Raw genomic sequence first — 18,865 nt, forward strand, 5'->3', positions numbered from 1 at the left:
TCTCCTTTCCTTGGCGCTGTAGAGACACACAGCACACGCCAGCAGCAGCTTTTCTTCAGGGGGGTAGCGCTCACTGTTCCTGGAGCGCTGGTCAGGGGGCAAGTTCACAGGCAAGCCCTTGGAGATCTTTCAGCAGAGTTTGGCACAAAGTTCAAATAAGCAAAAGTCTTTGGTAGTCTTTTCTTTCCTCTCCTTTGGCAGCAAGGCACCAGACACAGGCCAGAGTCAGCACTCCTCCTTGTCCTTCCAGGTCCTTCTCTTCGGGCAGAGTTTCTTCTGTAGCACAAACAGGATCTCATTTACAAGGAGCAGGGCTCCTACTTTTATACCCAGTTTCTTTTGTTCTAGCAAGCCAGGGGGGCCTCTGCATAACTGCTCCAGTCTCTGAGTACTTGTTGTGGGTACTTATGACTTCTGCATTCAGTGTGAGGGCAGGCACATCAGCCGCTCCCCAGGGGGGCGGAGCCGGCATTGAGAGGGCAGGAGTGGCCTGAGCACTTTGTTTACAAGCTTCGGTCCTTCCTGGGCCAGGTGCAGGCTGAGTCATCAGTCGCTCCCCAGGAGGGCGGAGCCAGCATTGTGGTGGCAGGGGCACAGCCTGATGCATCATTCAGGGGAAACTCCCACCACCCATTAAGGGGTCCTCCTGCTAATCACTACCTGTCAACTCCCAGCCCTGTCACTCACACACACCAGACAGTCAGATCCACATCCAAGCAGAGGCGGGCTGAAATGGTTAGGCAAGCAAATGCTAACTTTCTAAAAGTAGCATTTGCAAACACAGGATATTAAAATAAACTTTACTAAAAGAAGTATTTTATTATTCTGAGTTCAGGCATACTAAACACGAATTTCTACCATGTTCCCTGAGCCTGCTGGGATTATAGAGTGTAATAATTCCAGCAGCTCATCTGGCCTAGAAGGGAACAGGTAGCCTTACAATAGTGAAAAACGAATTTGGTAGTAATTCACTATTAGAACATGCCACACACATCAGGGCATGTTCTACCTTACACTACAATGCACCCTGCCCTCAGGCCTACTATAGGGGTGACTAATATGAAGTTAAGGGAAGGTTCAGGGGCTGGCAAGTGTGTGCACTTGCCCAGCCAGGGTGACAGTACCAGACTGCACGCAGGATCTGCAATGGCAGACCCTAGACACTTTTTAAGGCTGCTTCTGTGGGTGGCGCAACCAGCGCGGCAGGCCCACTAGCAGTATTGGCATTCACAAGCCCTGGCACTCCTAGTGCACTTTACTAGGGGCTAACAGTGAATCCAATGAACCAATCATGGACATCAATCATATGTACACTTTACAGTAGGGAGCACTTGCACTGCGGCACGGGTTGGCCGTGGCGCAGTGCCCTGAGTAGCAGACACCATCAAAACATTTGAGGCACAACAGCAAAAAGTGGAAGGGAAACTCACGCCAAGGTGCCAGGTCTAACAAGATGGAAACAAAAAACAACGTTTCCTGGCCTTCAGTGGAATTACCTTTATCCACTTAGAACGGCTTCAGTAGTTCTACTAGTGCGGTAAACAACCTTTACAACGACCTACCATTACAACGCAACTTTTACAACGCAAACTATTACAACGCATTGCTCTGGGGGGCGATCTAGGATAGGGAATAGGTTAATTTACTATCCAATAACCTTCCCTACTATCCACGGGGACTGGAGTTGGAATAGTAAATTAAACTATTCACTATCCAGCGCCTAAAAGCATTATGCGTTGTAATGGTATGCGTTGTAAAAACCGCGTTGTAAAGGTAGGCGTTGTAACGTCATACATCCTACTAGTGCACTCTGAGCCCGTTTTTTTTTTTAGTAATGCCCCCTTTTCTATGTATTAACATTTATTACCACATTAACACAGCAACAGTCCTGGACTTATCTGAAGTTCACCAGTCTCTAAAGCCCAGCAAAAATAAGTGCAGGGACTTCTGTTACGACCAGACAATCAGGAGAGAAGAAAAAATAAAATCCCTAAAACCAGGCTGATCACCAACAACCTCCCTGTATCCACAGTCTCCAAACCGATACTCCCCAGAGTTTCCTCCCTTTTACTCATGTACCACGACAGCTGCAACTCTCCTGAGTTGTGGCACCTTATGCGCTTCAGATCTGTTCTCTGCGTTCTCCATCCACGTCCTTGCCGACTGTATTGCTTCGCACTCCCAGATAATAGAGACTACCACCCTCCCACACTGAGGCTCGAACATGACGAAGCAATAAAAACACGGTGGAGTACGCTGGCTGTTGCGCCGAGTCTGCAAAGGGACGTGGCAGACCCCCCCCTCATTCCCCCCCGCATCGGAGGCTGGATCAATCAATCAAAGACATTTATAGAGCGCACTACTTACCCGTAGGGTCTCAAGGCGCTTGGGGGGGGGGGGGGGGTGCCGTTACTGCTCGAACAGCCAGGTTTTGAGCTTCTTTCTGAAGGAGAGGTGGTCTTGGGTCAGGCGCAGGTCGGGAGGGAGGGAGTTCCAGGTCTTGGCGGCCAGGTAGGAGAAGGACCTTCCTCCTGTTGTCGCTCTTCTGATGCGGGGGACGGCGGCGAGGGCGTGGCTGGCTGATCGGAGGTGGCGTTTGGGAGCGTAGAAGTTGATCCGGTTGTTGAGGTAGCTCGGGCCTTGTACGTGTAGGGCTTTGTGTGCGTGGGTGAGGAGGCGGAAGGTGATTCTTTTGTTGACGGGGAGCCAATGCAGGTCTCTCAGATGTCCGGAGATGTGGCTGTTTCGTGGGATGTCGAGGATGAGTCTGGCTGAGGCGTTCTGGATCCGCTGGAGTCTCTTCTGGAGCTTGGCGGTGGTTCCGGCGTAGAGGGCGTTGCCGTAGTCCAGTCGGCTGGTGACGAGGGCCTGGGTGACAGTATTCCTGGTCTCGGTGGGGATCCACCAGAAGATCTTCCGTAGCATGCGCAGGATGTTGAAGCATGACGAGGAGACGGCGTTGACTTGTCTGGTCATGGAGAGGGAGGAGTCCAGGATGAAGCCCAGGTTGCGTGCGTGGTCCGTCGGTTTGGGTGCGGTGCCCAGGGCGGGGGGCCACCAGGAGTCGTCCCAGGCGGAGGGCGAGGAGCCCAGGATGAGGACCTCCGTCTTGTCTGAGTTCAGTTTCAGGCGGCTGGTCGTCATCCACTCGGCTACATCTTTCATCCCTTCGTGCAGGTTGGCTCTGGCGGTGGCGGGGTCGTTGGTCAGGGAGAGGATCAGCTTGGTGTCGTCGGCGTAGGAGATGATGTTGAGGCTGTGTTGGCGTGCGATGGCCGCGAGGGGGCTCATGTAGATGTTGAAGAGGGTGGGACTCAGTGAGGATCCTTGAGGGACGCCGCAGATGACTTCAGTGGCCTCTGACTTGTACGGTGGTAGGCGGACTCTCTGTGTTCTTCCGTCGAGGAAGGAGATGATCCATTCTAGTGTCTTCTCCTGGATTCCGACGTTGCTGAGGCGCTGCACTAGGGTGCGGTGACAGACAGTGTCGAATGCCGCGGAGAGGTCTAGGAGGATGAGGGCCGCTGTTTCTCCGTTGTCCATCAGGGCTCGGATGTCGTCGGTGGCAGCGATGAGGGCGGTCTCGGTGCTGTGGTTGGCTCGGAAGCCAGACTGTGAAGGGTCGAGGGATCCATTCGTCTCGAGGAAGGCGGCCAGCTGTTTGTTGACGGTCTTCTCGATGACTTTGGCTGGAAACGGGAGGAGCGAGATGGGGCGGTAATTCTTGAGTTCGGTGGGGTCCGCTGTAGGTTTCTTGAGTAGAGCGCTGAGTTCGGCGTGTTTCCAGCTCTCCGGGAAGGTGGCGGTGTCGAAGGAGGTGTTGATGATGTCCCGCAGGTGGGGTGCGATGACAGCGTCGGCCTTGTTGAATACGTGGTGAGGGCAGGGGTCGGTCGGAGATCCGGAGTGGATACGGTCACAGCAGAGACAACGGAGGAGTAGAGATTGCCTCCGGATGCACCGGAGACTGGAGGTGACTGGAGGCTGTGGCGCCGTTACCCAGAGGAGCGAGTGAAGTGAACCCTGAGTCTAACAGGAGCTGTAGGGGCGACAGAAGACCGAAGCCTGCCCCCATCGGAACCAGTGGATACCTGGTAATCGGTTGAGCCGCTTTCAGGATAATACAGGCTTGGAGCCCTGATCTGAGATCACGTACATACAGTTCACATATTTCTACGAAGCGGAAGAGACTGAGCCAATCTTGGACTAAAACATTGCTTCTGTAAAACTACTGGCAAAATCAACAGGCATACAGAAACTTAAGGTATTTATTTCTCCCACCCGCCTGTTCACTTTTTAAAAAACCAACTCCTTGGTTCAAAATGGCTGGGGCCATAAAACTGTAGCAATAAATCCCCCCATACCTCTGATGTCCACGAGGCTCCTCAGCTTAACTCCCCCACACAGAGATAAGAATTCCTCCCAGCTAGCCTTGAACATTGCTTGCTCAAACAGAAAGTGTAATTCCTCCCCCTGTGCTTAAAGTAATAGCAGCAGACAGAGGACTAATATCTCTATCTCCCCTGCCTGCATGATTGGGAAGGGAAACTGCTCTCCCCTGCTATCCAAGCAACAGCAACAAACAGAGGACTACTGTCTCTATCTCACCTATTTGGCAGCCATTTTAGACTAGTCTCTCTCATGCGCGGCCAGCCTGGACTATTCATATTCATCATTATCTGAACACTCACTAAGAATTATCATTCTAGACTAATCTCAACTACTGAGTACTTGGCTCAGTTATGTATCTACACCTTCCTGTGAAAGAATGCCTGCATATCATTGCAGTATTATACTTCTAACTATACTTTGAACATTTGTAATGCACAGATTGCTACCTCATATATGAAAGAATGTTTGCCTATTATTGCAGTATTATACTCCTAACTATATTTTGAACATTTGTAATGCACAGATTGCTACCTCATATATGAAAGAACGTCTGCCTATTATTGCAGTATTATACCTATACCTGTATTTCGAACATTTGTAATGCACAGACTGCTACCTCATACACCTATTACTGCAGTATTATTCTTCTACCTGTATTGTGAACATTTGTAATGCAATACTACCTCATTCACCTTGGTTGCTAACTAATGTCATTTCTGATTCTTATGATTTTTGACGCATGTACACTATTGTCTGCATCTGTACTTTGTTCTTACAGACGATCAGCAGTATATTTACTCATTTATTCTGCACTATTCTGCACATTTCCGCAACCTGCACTTTTCTCTCCTGTTATGCTACCTTATATATCGCATTCTTCTTCTGTATTCTGCACTACTCTGCACACTTCTGCAACCTGCACCCATGCTCACTCTTTTCTCCTGTAACGCACCGAGTGCTACCTCATATATTTCTGGTTGCTCACTAGTGTCGCTTCTCCTGTATTTTGAACATTTGTAATGCACAGATTGCTACCTCATATTTTTTGGTTTGCCAACTAATGTCACTTTTGATTCTTGATTTTTGATTCACGTAAATTGTTGTATTTGTATCCTGTCCTTATATTTCATCAGTATTACACTGGCACTTGTATTCTGCACTACTCTGCACATTTCCGCAACCTGCTCCCATCCCCACTTTTTCTCTCCTGTTATGCACAGACTGCTACCTCATACATCATATACTTCTACTGTATTCTGCACTATTATGCACAGTTCTACAACCTGCATCCATTTTCACTCTTCTCTCTAAGGCACCGACTACTACCTCATACGACCTCATATATCGCTGGTTGCTCACGAGTGTCACTTCTGCCCCCTAGGGTCACTCCTGATCCATATATCCCTGGTTGATCTGTAGTGTCACTTCTGCCCCTTAGGGTCACTTTTGATCCATGTAACTTGATATTTGCTTCTGTATCCTGTCCCAGCATTAGACTTCACTTCTGTACCTTGTAATACCGTATGTATTTGTTCTACTTTGTAATACCGTATGTATTTGCTCTACTGCACACTCGTTTTATCCTGGTTATGCTGATTGATCACTAGTGCCAATTCTGTACTCTATAACTTATTGTATGCATATGTTTCTCGGCACACTCTTACATTTGGACTATGCTGATTGATCACTAGTACTACTCTTGCACTGTGTAACCTACTATATGTATTTGTTTTTCTGCACATGTGTACCACTATAGTGCATTCTCCCATACCCACCTAATCCATCATCGCAACATGGATCCTATCTGCAGTCACACATATAAAATCAACTACCCACCGTCACTCACCAAAAAAGCCACTAAACGCTTTAAACATAACTTCCTTAGGTCACACCCTGAAACCCCCTTTGCTGACACCTACTTCTCACCGGTCAATGGATCCCTGAACACTGATATCATATTCCACACCACACGCCGAGCTCAATGGAGAAAAGCGTTCCTCACCCTACTCTCCGTCTCCTCCACCAGGAAATCCGCTCACAGCCTAACTCTCTCCATCACACCATCTCATTTCTTCCCAGGCAGAGCCACCATCACCATTTACAATAACGGGATTGTCCTATCTCAATCCACAGACAGGAACCTGGAACTGCTAGACAACTTGTTCCCCACCTTCAAAGAGCACCTCTCCCATTCGCGGACCAACACTCATATCCCCTCCAGTCCCACCAACCATGACCTCACAGCTACATACTCCACAATCAGGGACACACCTACCACCCCTGACCGCCCATCTCCCACCCACAACCCCTCTATCCCAATACAGCACCAGACAGTTGTAACACACGCCTCAAACACAGACACAGATCGCTCCCCCTCATACACCACTCACACTCCCACCCCTTCTGCCAACCCTCAGAACACCACACATACCATCAACACTCCTCTCACACCTACAGCGGGCATCAACACTCCGCTCACCCCTGACCGCACAGCTCCCACCCACAACACACCTAACCTAGTCCAGCACCAGAACAACACGCACTTCGACAAATCCCCCTCTTCACCCCCCCATTCTCAGTCCCCATTACCCTCTAACCAACCACGCAGAACACACCTCCTCTCTTAATTTAACTCCCCCTCCCCATAACAGGACCATCCCCAATCCCATTTCCCCTCCTACTCTCAGCCCCCATTACCCCTCCAGCACCCCCATCACGACTATCAGTCTCCCAGCCGACACCGTGACCCCCCCGCCTACCATAAATGCCCTCACTCATACCACCAATCTCCTCCTTACCTCTCACACACCCCTCCCGCCCAAAACCTCTCTCCCCACTAACACCTTCCCATACACCAACACAACGCTTACCTCCTCGAACACCAGCCCACTCTCCCACCTGCACACGAAGTTCCTGGTCAGCCACTCACCTCTGACTGCCGCCCCCACCTCCACCACCTACCCCACGATGGACAACATCATGGCCACCCTCAATCAGATCAAAGAAGACATACACATCATCAAAGAACTACTCTCCACACACCCCATACACCCCTCACCCACCTCCCCTCCTAACTTGTCCCCTACCCCTCCGGCTGACTCACTCACGCAACACGCCCCAATCTGGGCGTCAATCCCTGCTCATAGGCGCAGCAACTGCCCTCGTCCCCCCCGTCGCCCCTGCAACCCTTCAAACAACTACACCTCCCCGCACAACTGGTCCCCCACCCTACCGACTAACTCTCTCACTCAACTCTCCCCCAACCTGACCTCAATCCCAGCTAACAATCGCAACAACCTGACCTCAGTCCCAGCTAACAATCGCAACAACCGCCCTCGTCGCACACAACTCTACTTCTGACCTCGACACACTCACCCTTCTCCGTTCCTATGACCCAGCCCTCCAAAATCACACAACCACCCCACACCTCAACATTCCCACGATACACTCAAATCCCCTTAGACCCCCCACACTAAACAGCAGATTCTCCATCCCCAATAACCTTAGAAAAGTCCCTCTCTCTCTAGAACCGTCTACCACCCTCAACACACCCCGTCTCAAATGCACTCTCCTCAACTGCAGATCGGCCTCAAAACATTCTGCCGCCATTGCTGATCTCCTCTTATCGCTGGACCTTGACCTAATCATCCTGACTGAGACCTGGCTAACTGAATCTTCGACACCTATAATGGACATTCTGGTTCCTCCCAACTACCACATTATCAGGCTCGACAGAGCAGGCAAAGTAGGTGGTGGAATTGCATGCATCTACAGGAACAACCTCTCTGTTCAGAAAGTCAACTCCACCTCCCTACCATCCCCAACATCCTGGGAATACATCTGCCTCGACATTTTTAGTGAGGGCAAACCGATATGCTCTCTTCACAGCATTTACCACCCACCCAGGGACAACTTCACCTTTTCCCAACAAATCATGGATATGAGCTCAACCAATTCCGGACGGCAGCTCACCCAAATATACCTTGGTGACTTCAACCACCACTGGAACGATCGCAAGGACGCGGTGGTAAATAGTCTCAAAAACTTCCTCGATGACCTCAACCTCACCCAAATATGCAACCGCCCGACCCACGAGAAAGGATCTATCCTCGACCTGATCATCTCCAAAGAGGAGTCTATCCAACTCGAGTCCATCCAACCCTGTGACTGGTCAGATCATCATATTGTCACATTCTTTATCAATGAAAAAGTTAAAGTTAACCCGACTCAATTCTCCAAGCCCAAAGTTTGGAAAAGAGACATGAAAAAACTCAACCCAGGCTCTTTGCCCCCTAACAGGTGCAATCTCCTACTGCCACCGACAGGCGATACGGACGTTCAAACACTGACTGACCACTATCTCAACACTATGACCTGTATAATTAATGAGGCTGCACCTATGCAGCTAAAAAGAGTCTCTACTAAAATCTCCAATCCATGGTACGACGGGAGACTCAATGAAGATAGACGAAACATGAGAATGGCAGAGCGTGCATGGAGATCAGCTCCCTCGGCAATGCACCTAAAAGAACTGAAGAAAAAGAGAAACGCCTACTTCAGGAAAATAAAACGCTCAAAATCAGACTTCTTCAGCCTCCAGCTCGACCAAGCAAAAAACCGCCCGAGAAAACTGTTTGAGCTAATCAGATCACAATCCAAGGATCAACCCCAACCACTCAACACTGGGCGTGAGGCACCCTCCTGTTAAGACTTCGCTGCTTTCTTTATCCAAAAAACTGACAACATAAAGAGCGATCTCCTCATTGACGCAAGCCTCTTCTCCAAACCTCAGTGCCTAGCACTCACTGAACCAAAAAACAATGCTACATGGTCAACCTTTGGCACATACTTGGAAGAAGAAATTGGCAAACTGCTCAGCACCCTGAAACCATCCAATCACCTCACGGACCCCCTTCCTGCTACCGCAGTAAAAGACTTTACCCCTTGGCTTATCCCTCTCTGGACTAAAATTATCAACAGCTCTCTCCAACAAGGAAGCATTCCTGACTCCCTCAATGTTGGTCAGGTCACACCTCTACTAAAGAAACCTACAGCCGACCCCGCTGATCTCAACAATTACCGTCCCATTACCAATATTCCCACTCTCGCCAAACTGCTGGAAAAATGCACACAACTACAATTGACTAAACACATTGAGCAATTTGATCTCCTCAACCCTCACCAGTCGGGCTTCCGAGCAGGACACAGTACAGAAACTGCTATGACTCACATAATTGACGACGCACTTCAAATGCTAGACCAAAATGACACCTGCCTCCTCATCCTCTTTGATCTCTCTTCAGCATTTGACACCGTTAAACATGAGAATTTACTAGAGCTACTAAACACAAGAATGGGTTTATCTGGAACTGTTCTCAAGTGGTTCACCTCCTTTCTTCACAACAGGTCGCAGAAATTCAAGAGCAACAACCTGATGTCCTCGCCAATACCCGTAACGCTAGGTGTCCCCCAAGGATCCTCTCTATCCCCAACTCTGTTCAACCTAGTCATGGAACCTCTCACCACCTTGCTACAAGCATCCAATGTACACTCACATGTACGCAGATGACACCCAACTTTATCTCAAATTACAGTCCCCCAAAGACATCTTGCTCCTGAACTCAACGATCAGATGCACCCAATCCTGGCTTGCCGATAATCATCTCAAACTCAATGCCCTGAAAACAGAGTTCCTTCTGATCTCACCTCCAGCGAAGATCTCCACCACTCAAATGTGGCTTAAAAACCTAACCACACTCAATGTCCAACCCACCATCGTGGACTCAGCAAAATCTCTAGGCATAACACTCGACACCAATCTGAACATGCAGCAACATATCAGCAAGGCAACAAAGGGAGCGAACTTCCAGATCAACACCCTGAGGAAACTTAAACCCTTCCTCCCAGCCAAAGACTTCCAAACCGCAGTACAGGCACTAGTCCTCCCTCGAGTTGAATACGGCAGCACCGCCCTCTGCGGACTCCCCCTAACTACAACTGCACCCCTAAGAGCTTCTCTAAACGCTGCAGCGAGACTCATCACTGGGTCAAAAAAGCACTCCCATATTACCCCTGACTTGAAATCCCTGAACTGGCTGCCTTTTGAAGCCAGAATACATCTGAAAATCGCCTGCATGACACACAAGGCGGTACATCTAAACTCACCCGGATACCTCGCTCAGAAACTGACAATCTCTGGAGGAGCTAGAAACACTAGAGGCACAAACAATCTTCTGTTGAAACCTCGAAGCTTCCGGAAGGAAAAAACTTATAAGCGCTCCTTCTCAGGAATGGCGCCTAGGATCTGGAACTCACTCCCGCCCGAAACCAGGCTTATCTCTTCCACTACACTCTTTAAAAACAGGACCTCCACTTGGTCGGCTGACTCTCGCGCTCAACGCCCCCCGCCCTGGACCTCAATCCCTGTTCGCAATCGGGAAAACCGTCCCCATCGCACCTGCAACACACTATCGGACCTCGACACAGTCACCCTCCTCCGCTCCTACGACCCAGCCCCCTTAACAACATACCCTCCACCCCCCGCGCCATCCCAACGATTCATCCAAATCCCCTTAGACCCCCCACGCAAAACAGAATCTCTATCCTTAGTAACCTGAGTAAAGTCCCCCTCTCTCTCGAAGCCCCTTCCACCCTCGACACACCCCATCTCAAATGCACCCTCCTCAACTGCAGATCGGCCTCTAGACACTCCTCTGCAATAGCTGATCTCATCTTATCACTGGACATTGACCTCATCGTCATGACTGATACCTGGCTAAATGAATCTTCTACACCCATACTGGACATACTGGTTCCCCCTAACTACCACATCACCAGATTAGACAGGGTTGGTCAAAAAGGTGGGGGAATCGCATGTATACACAGGAGTAACCTCTCTGTCACGAAAGTAATTTCTCCCTCCCTACCCTCCCCAACCTCCTATGAATACATCTGCCTTGATATTATCAGTGAAGGCAAACCGATTTGCTCTCTTCACGGCATTTACCACCCACCTGGGGACAACTTCACCTTCTCGCAACAAATTATGGATTTGATCACAACCAATTCAGGGCGACAAATCACACAAATATACCTTGGTAACTTCAACCTCCACTGGAACGATCATAATGACGCGGTGGTAAATAGTCTTAAAAACGTCCTCGACGCCCTCGACCTCACCCAAATATGCAACAGCCTGACCCACGAGAAAGGCTCTATCATCGACCTTATCATCTCCAAAGAAGGCTCTATCCAACTCGAATCTATCAAACCCTGTGACTGGTCAGATCATCACATTGTCACGTTCTTCATCAATGAAAAAGTCAAAGCTAACCCGGTTCAATCCTTCAAGCCCAAAGTCTGGAAAAGAGACCTGAAAAAACTCAACCCAAACTCTCTACCCCCCAACAGCTGCAATATATTACTTCCTCCCACTGGCATGACGGATGTCCAATCCTTGACCGATCACTATCTCAACGCTATGACCGCCTTAGTTAATGAAGCTCCACCACTGCAGCTAAAAAGAGCATCCACAAAAATGTCCAATCCTTGGTACAACGGGAGTCTTAATGATGATAGACGGGCCATGAGAATGGCAGAGCGCACCTGGGGATCAGCTCCCTCCGCACTGCACTTAAAAACGCTGAAGAAAAAGAGAAATGCCTACTTCAGGAAAATAAAACGCTCAAAATCAGACTTCTTCAGCCGTCATCTCGACCATGCCAAAAATCGGCCGAGAAAGCTGTTTGAGCTAATCAGAACACAATCCAAGGAACAACCCCAACCACTCAGCACTCTGGGCGAAGCACCCTCCTGTGAAGACTTTGCTTCCTTCTTTATCCAAAAAACAGACAACATAAAGAACGAGGTCCGCATTGACGTAAGTCTCTACCCCAAACCCCTCTGCACAGCACCCACTGAACCAAAAAACAATGCTACAGAGTAACAACTTGATGTCTTCTCCAATACCGGTAACGCTAGGCATCCCACAAGGATCCTCCCTATCCCCAACTTTGTTTAACCTAGTTATGGAACCTCTCACCACCCTGCTACAAGCATCCAATGTTCAATTCCACATGTACGCCGATGACACTCAACTTTATCTCAAAGTACAATCACCCAAAGACATTATGCTCTTGAATTCAACGATCAGAAGCACCCAATCATGGTTGGCTGCTAATCACCTCAAGCTCAATGCTCTTAAAACAGAGTTCCTCTTGATCTCACCTCCTGCGAAGATCACTAGCACTCAAATCTGGCTTAAACACCTAACCGCACTTAATGTTCAGCCCACCATTGTGGACTCAGCAAAATCTCTAGGCATAACACTTGACACCAACCTCAACATGCAGGAACACATCAACAAAGCAACTAAAGGGGCGAACTATCAGATCAATACCCTAAGGAAACTCAAACCCTTCCTTCCAGCCAAAGATTTCCAAACTGCGGTACAAGCTCTAGTCATCCCTCGAATAGATTACGGCAGCATCGCCCTCTGCGGTCTCCCCCTAACTACCACGGCACCCATAAGAGCTTCTCTAAACGCTGCAGCGAGACTCATCACCGGTTCAAGAAAGCACTCACACATTTCCCCTGACCTGAGAGCCCTGAACTGGCTACCTTTTGAAGCCAGAATTCATTTGAAAATCGCCTGCATCACGCACAAGGCTGTCCACCTGAGCTCACCCGGATACCTCGCCCAAAAGCTGACGATTTCCGGAGGCTCTAGGAACACCAGAGGCACAAACAACCTTCTGCTAAAGCCCCAAAGATTCCGCAAGGAAAAAACGTATAAACGCTCCTTCTCAGGAATGGCACCCAGGATCTGGAACTCACTCCCCCCTGAAATCAGACTCATCCCCTCTACCATGCTTTTTAAGAAAGAAGTAAAGGCTATCCTTATGGCTAAATACACTTGAATTATTACTGGGGACGATATTCACAGACAGTGCACCATTCAGTTTTACTAATCTTTTTTTGCATTTTTGTATGACGCATGTTATTGACCTGCCTGAGTGTTTACGCTATCAATTATTTTGCACTTGTATCACTATTGATGTATCTGGCTGACTATGCTCCCACTTGTATCTTCCCCACCCCAATTGCTATTTTACTCACACGTTGTTCCTTTCGTCTGTAAAGTGCTCTGATATCTGCAAAGATCTTGTTCGCGCTATATAAAACTTTCAAAATAAATAAATAAATAAAAAGGAAGTAAAAGCTATCCTCATGGCTAAATACACCTGAACTACTATCTCGAACACTGTTAGTTCTCTGCACCAATATGTGCTACATGTTTGACACTTTTGATTATTTGTATTAATTGTTTTATTACTCACGTGTTTGGCTTTTTAGGCACCTATTTGTACTGTTTGACCTATTGATTTATCTGTCTGACTATGCTTCCTCATGTACTTCTCTCTGTAAAGCGCTCGGATATCTGCAAGGATCTTGTCCGCGCTATATAAAACTTTCAAAATAAAATAAAATTAAAATAAATAAACAAACAACACAACACCACCTGGAAAGGGATTTCACTTTATAAAATAAAGCACATCAAAGAATAAAGCATGGGGTTTTATTTATGCAATGCTCTCTAACAGAAAGGCTTTCCCAGATGTCAAATGAACAACATTCGAATGGATATATATCAACCGTTAAATGTATGGAGAATAATATGAAATGAAAGACAAGCAGCAGATAATAATAAAATGAAACACAAGCAGATAATGCTGGACGTCCTGCAAGAAATCAGAAAGATATGTACACTAAATACATCAGATGTTATAACCACTGCAGACTTGGATGTGCACACAGACTCTCACATCAGAAAGTCAATACTGAAAGAAAACACCTCAGATGATTATAGCCACTGGAAACTGGAATGTGCACACAGACACTCACACATCACAATAACTGTTAAAACTAATGGAAACTTGAATGTGTACACAGACACTGTTCACACAACAATGGCAACAATAAAAAATAAAACACATCACCTGGTGCAAACTTCATCTTGGGCCACTCCAGACTGGGAGATTCACAGCCGGGGCCATCTTTGTGCCACAGAAACTTATTGGAATTGGCCACTTTCCATGCAAGCATTCCAAAGGCAAAAGAGTTCTCATGTTCCCTCTGCACTCTCACGTGTGTTCCAGCCTTTATCTTAACGAAGCTTACGAAAGTCTCCAGCAGTACAGTCAACAAAGTTATCCGGGGGCATGCCTGTGTGCGCAAAAAGCTCAAGCTAGACAGAGTCAGAATTCAAGATGACATGAGGGCATGTCAAAGCCAATAGTAAAAACTTCATAATTTTATTATTTTTTTCCCTCCATAATGGTCCTGGATTGCTGGTTTTCCAGTTCAGGGAGGACCTTGCCTGGCAGTTCAGGCTGGACTGTTCCCATGAGGAGCAGGGTCAAAACAGATTTGCATGTGCCAGGGTCCAAACTGAGGTGGCATGGTGGGCATAAAATGATTGGTTGGAATGCTAACCCAAGTGATTGCCAGTGGTTAGGCAAATTGGAAGCATTCTCCCCATCACCTTGTGTGCGTTTCATTTTATAAAGGAAGGACCTGAGTGTGCTCCACTAACACACTGCCCGCACAGGGGATGGGCACATAGAGCCTCGGAGTCAAACACTGCTCTACCTATGAATGTGGGAGTACACATAACTCCATCCTCAAACACCACCCGTATGCATGCAGATGGGCACCCAAAGCCCTATCCTCCGAAACTGTTTACAGTCTATTAACGGGGACTAGCACACACATTCCTCACTCAAACACCACTCACAATCAATGAACAAGGTGGGCACATACAACACCAGCCTCAAACACTGCTCGCAGTCTGTGAATAGGCACACACAGCCTCGTCAAACAATGCCCTCTGTCAGTGAATGAGAATGGACACATAGTCCAGCCTCAAACACTGCACACTGACTATAAATCAGGAGCAAACACATGCCGCTTCCTCCAGCACTGCTCACAGGCTTTGAATGGGGTGAGGCATGAAAAGGCACATCCTCAAAACTGCCTTCAATCTATGACTCAGGTGAGCACACAGAGTGCCAGCCAGAAATACTGCCTGCAATCTATGCTTGGAGAATGGCGTACAGCTCTATCCTCACACAGTCTAAGAGTAGAAGGGGACATACGCACAACCATCCTCAAATACTGCTAGCAGTGTGCGAATGACAAACAAAACCAGCAGTGTGATATTGCCATATTTTATGGCCCTGGACTCAAGCCCAAGGGATGAATCCTGAATATAATGTGCCTGGGATATGAAAATATAAACCGGAAAAGACGTTAAGCTTTAAGCTATTAAGTAATAATAGATCAATTAATGGTGGGCACCTTAAGTGTTACTGTTAAAGCACAGAACCGGCTGTTGCCACACAATCTGGAACAAAGCTACAACATGAACAAAAGAGAGGTCATCATAGATCAGATTTCAAACTGCAGCTTACATCATTTGTGGCTTGATATTTCGAATTCCAGCAAACACCAACTGTCCTAGGCCAAGAGCAGAACCCTCCAGAGCACGCAATGAGGTTTACTTGAGCTGGCCTGTATTTCAAAAACTCCTTTTCACAACTCATTGTAGGAGGCCATGATGTCCCTGTACTGTTGCAGAGCAAAAATCATTAACAAGAAGATAAGGCGCAGCTGAGAGGAACAGTGGATAATGGAGGATGAGCTAAGGTGACAGGAAGGACACAACAGGCGAATGCATGGCCCCCGCATGCATAGGCTTGTTCCGTACTGATGCCTCTGATTCACACTAGCGGAGCAATATTCACTCACCTGTGGACCTTTCAGAGATTTCTATTCTGGTACTGTCATCATGGTCCTTGCAATAGGCCAAATCCTCATCCTTTATGCTGAAGGAACTTACTCCATGCCCTTTAACGTACAAAAAAGTTGGTAAATATTTTTAAAATGCAGACGTAATGTTACTCAAGATAAAGATTTATCCCCAAATCAAAACAGTCTTCCGCTGTGAGACAGCCGATCATCCTGTATCAGAATATAGTGACCCTCATCGTGAGTTATAGGTAGAAAAGGTAAATCACTCTGAGCTTGCTAGCCTAATGCCTTTTTAATGTTTTATATTGTTTTGGTTTTAAGTAATCTACACAATAAACATTGTACTGACTGACACTCTGAGCCTCCTTATAACATGTCCTCATTATGTACTGAGAGATGTGAGCGGAGTCCGATAGCAGACAAAGTGTGAAGTGCACAAAATAACTTTTCCTGAGCAGGTTAAGAAGTATGTAATATCAAATTCCTTTTCAGCTTTTGAGCTTGAACTTAAAGAAAACATGGGGGTGGATTTATGTACATTTCACATGAGAATTACAGTCCTTCGTTGAAACACAAGTGGTCTTGAAATCATTCTAAGACAAGGTCATATCACACACTGTGCAACACAAGGGTGGACTTGTGATCTCTGGTGGAAAGAGATTACACACTTTCCCATATGAAGATATACCTGTGTATCTGGTCCAGGAACAGATCACACATTGCAAGGGTGGAATTATAACCTTTATGGTGCATGATGATATTGCAAACTGCCTCACATAAGAGTGGACCTGTAACCATTCTGAGTTGAGAAAAGCTCATACACTATCCTACACAGTGTGGACGTATTACCTCCTTGAGGGGGATTACACAGTGCCCTACAAAATGGTGGATGTGTGACATTTGTAAGGCTAAAGAACATCATACACTGTCCAATACATGGGTGGACTTATGTCTCTGATGCGAGAAGAGAACATACCGTGTCCAATTAACAACTCTAGAAGGTCTGTAACATGTAAATAAAAGATCAATAGGTGGAGTGGGTGTTTCTTGCTTAGAACGTATTTGCCCTCCTCCTCCTTTGAACCCCACAACTAAAACCCCTCAAAAGAATCTGCAACTCACTGGAGCCCAGGTCGCTGATGCTTACGTCGGCTTCCTCAACAAGTTGATTGGTTGAAACTGGAACTCGCGTTTCTGCTTTCTGCACAAAAATGCCTGTTTGAGAAAAATGAAACGGGTAAAACATGTCAAGAACTCTTATGAGTCTCAACAAGTAAATACATCCAGTTTTGATATCAAAAATACGAATTGAAACCCACAATATTCTTGAATTTTGAAACATTTGGTGACAGTGAATGAGATTACCAGTCAGGGTAAAGATTGTGGGTTCAACTAGTCCAAGATCAGTGTCCAGTACATCCATCTCTGACAGAGCTAAACATCTTTTAGAACAAGAAGACAATATACACTACAAAATAAACATATTTAAGATCTAGCTAATTTATTAGTTGTGCGTAAAAAGGCATTTTATTTAGGGCCACGCACAGTTGTTATTCCTCTAACTCAAATGGAAAACATTCATAATTTTACATCATAATAGTTTGGAAACTACACCCTGACAAACGTTTCTATACAAACATATTTCCTCCCACAAACGGTCAATTTGTAGGTGCACTTTTAGAAAACAAATAGAAAGTTTGATTTCCCTAATTTTACTGAAGAAAGGCAAAATGTTCGTTTATAGTATAATTAGTGACAAATAAGGTTACACAAATAATACTCCTAAAGGATTTCAATAATTGCGTTGCAATTTGTTATATTTTCTTGATTGAAAGCGTGATATACACTAATGTCAGGTAAACTGGAGGGAGAGGCAGTGACACAGTTTTCATCATACACTGCAAATTTAAATCAGGAAATGCATCTATATGCCCTATTGGATAAAGTTGAAGGGAAGGGGAACAAAACAAGTACATGAGCAGTTGAAGGTCTTGCTCCCTCATAAAAGAATTATCAGAATTAAGAGTAGTAGGCATTTAGAGATACATGCATCCATTGGATAGGGAATAAACATTTTCCCATAGTTACAGAACATAATTGAGAAATTGGTATTACATCAAATGCAAAAGCCTTACTTTCTGCAATAAGCAAAATAGAATTAGGACTAATCACACCGTTAGAAGACACACTGTGATATGTAATGTAATTACCGCGTAGGGGGGAATCCTAGGAGGGGGCCCTCTTGGCACTTACATCCCAGAGTTCTTAAAGATCGGATCTATGAACTAGAAATTAGGGACCAAATAGAAGAATATTTTCAAGTGAATGCCAGTAAGGAAACAGGCAAACACAGTATGGGATCGCTTCAAAGCTATCAGAAGCGGGAAGTGTGTAACAGATTAGAGACCCAACACTTATAGGACAAATAATCGTGCCATTAACAGAATGTTCAGAAGGAGCTCGGCTCCAACTGAAGCAGTGATGCTAAGAACAAGCAGATAAAGCAGACACGTTTTTGATTACAAGACTACGTACTGCTCTCGACAAGACTAGAATCCCCAATTTTAAACCCACTATGGAAATGTATTTAACTCTGAAATCGGAAATTGGGATATTTTTTAATATTGCTTGTTTCCTTGTTGCTGCCGTACGACTCAGGAAA

At 46.6% G+C, this 18,865-nt stretch overlaps 1 protein-coding gene across 3 annotated transcripts in view; it reads right to left on the reverse strand.

Moving 5' to 3' along the window:
* LOC144772194 (uncharacterized) overlaps positions 1 to 18,865 on the reverse strand; it is a 233,405-nt gene that overhangs the window by 85,204 nt on the left and 129,336 nt on the right. For all 3 annotated transcript variants that reach the window (XM_078656322.1, XM_078656324.1, XM_078656323.1), the window contains exons 5-6: positions 17,326 to 17,418; positions 16,201 to 16,299 (exon numbers count right to left, since the gene is read on the reverse strand). In XM_078656322.1, coding sequence (XP_078512448.1) covers positions 16,201 to 16,299; positions 17,326 to 17,418 — 192 coding nt within the window. The remainder of the gene's footprint in view (positions 1 to 16,200; positions 16,300 to 17,325; positions 17,419 to 18,865) is intronic.

This window comes from Lissotriton helveticus, chromosome 8, assembly GCF_964261635.1.
Source record: "Lissotriton helveticus chromosome 8, aLisHel1.1, whole genome shotgun sequence".
NCBI classification, from domain to species: domain Eukaryota; kingdom Metazoa; phylum Chordata; class Amphibia; order Caudata; family Salamandridae; genus Lissotriton; species Lissotriton helveticus.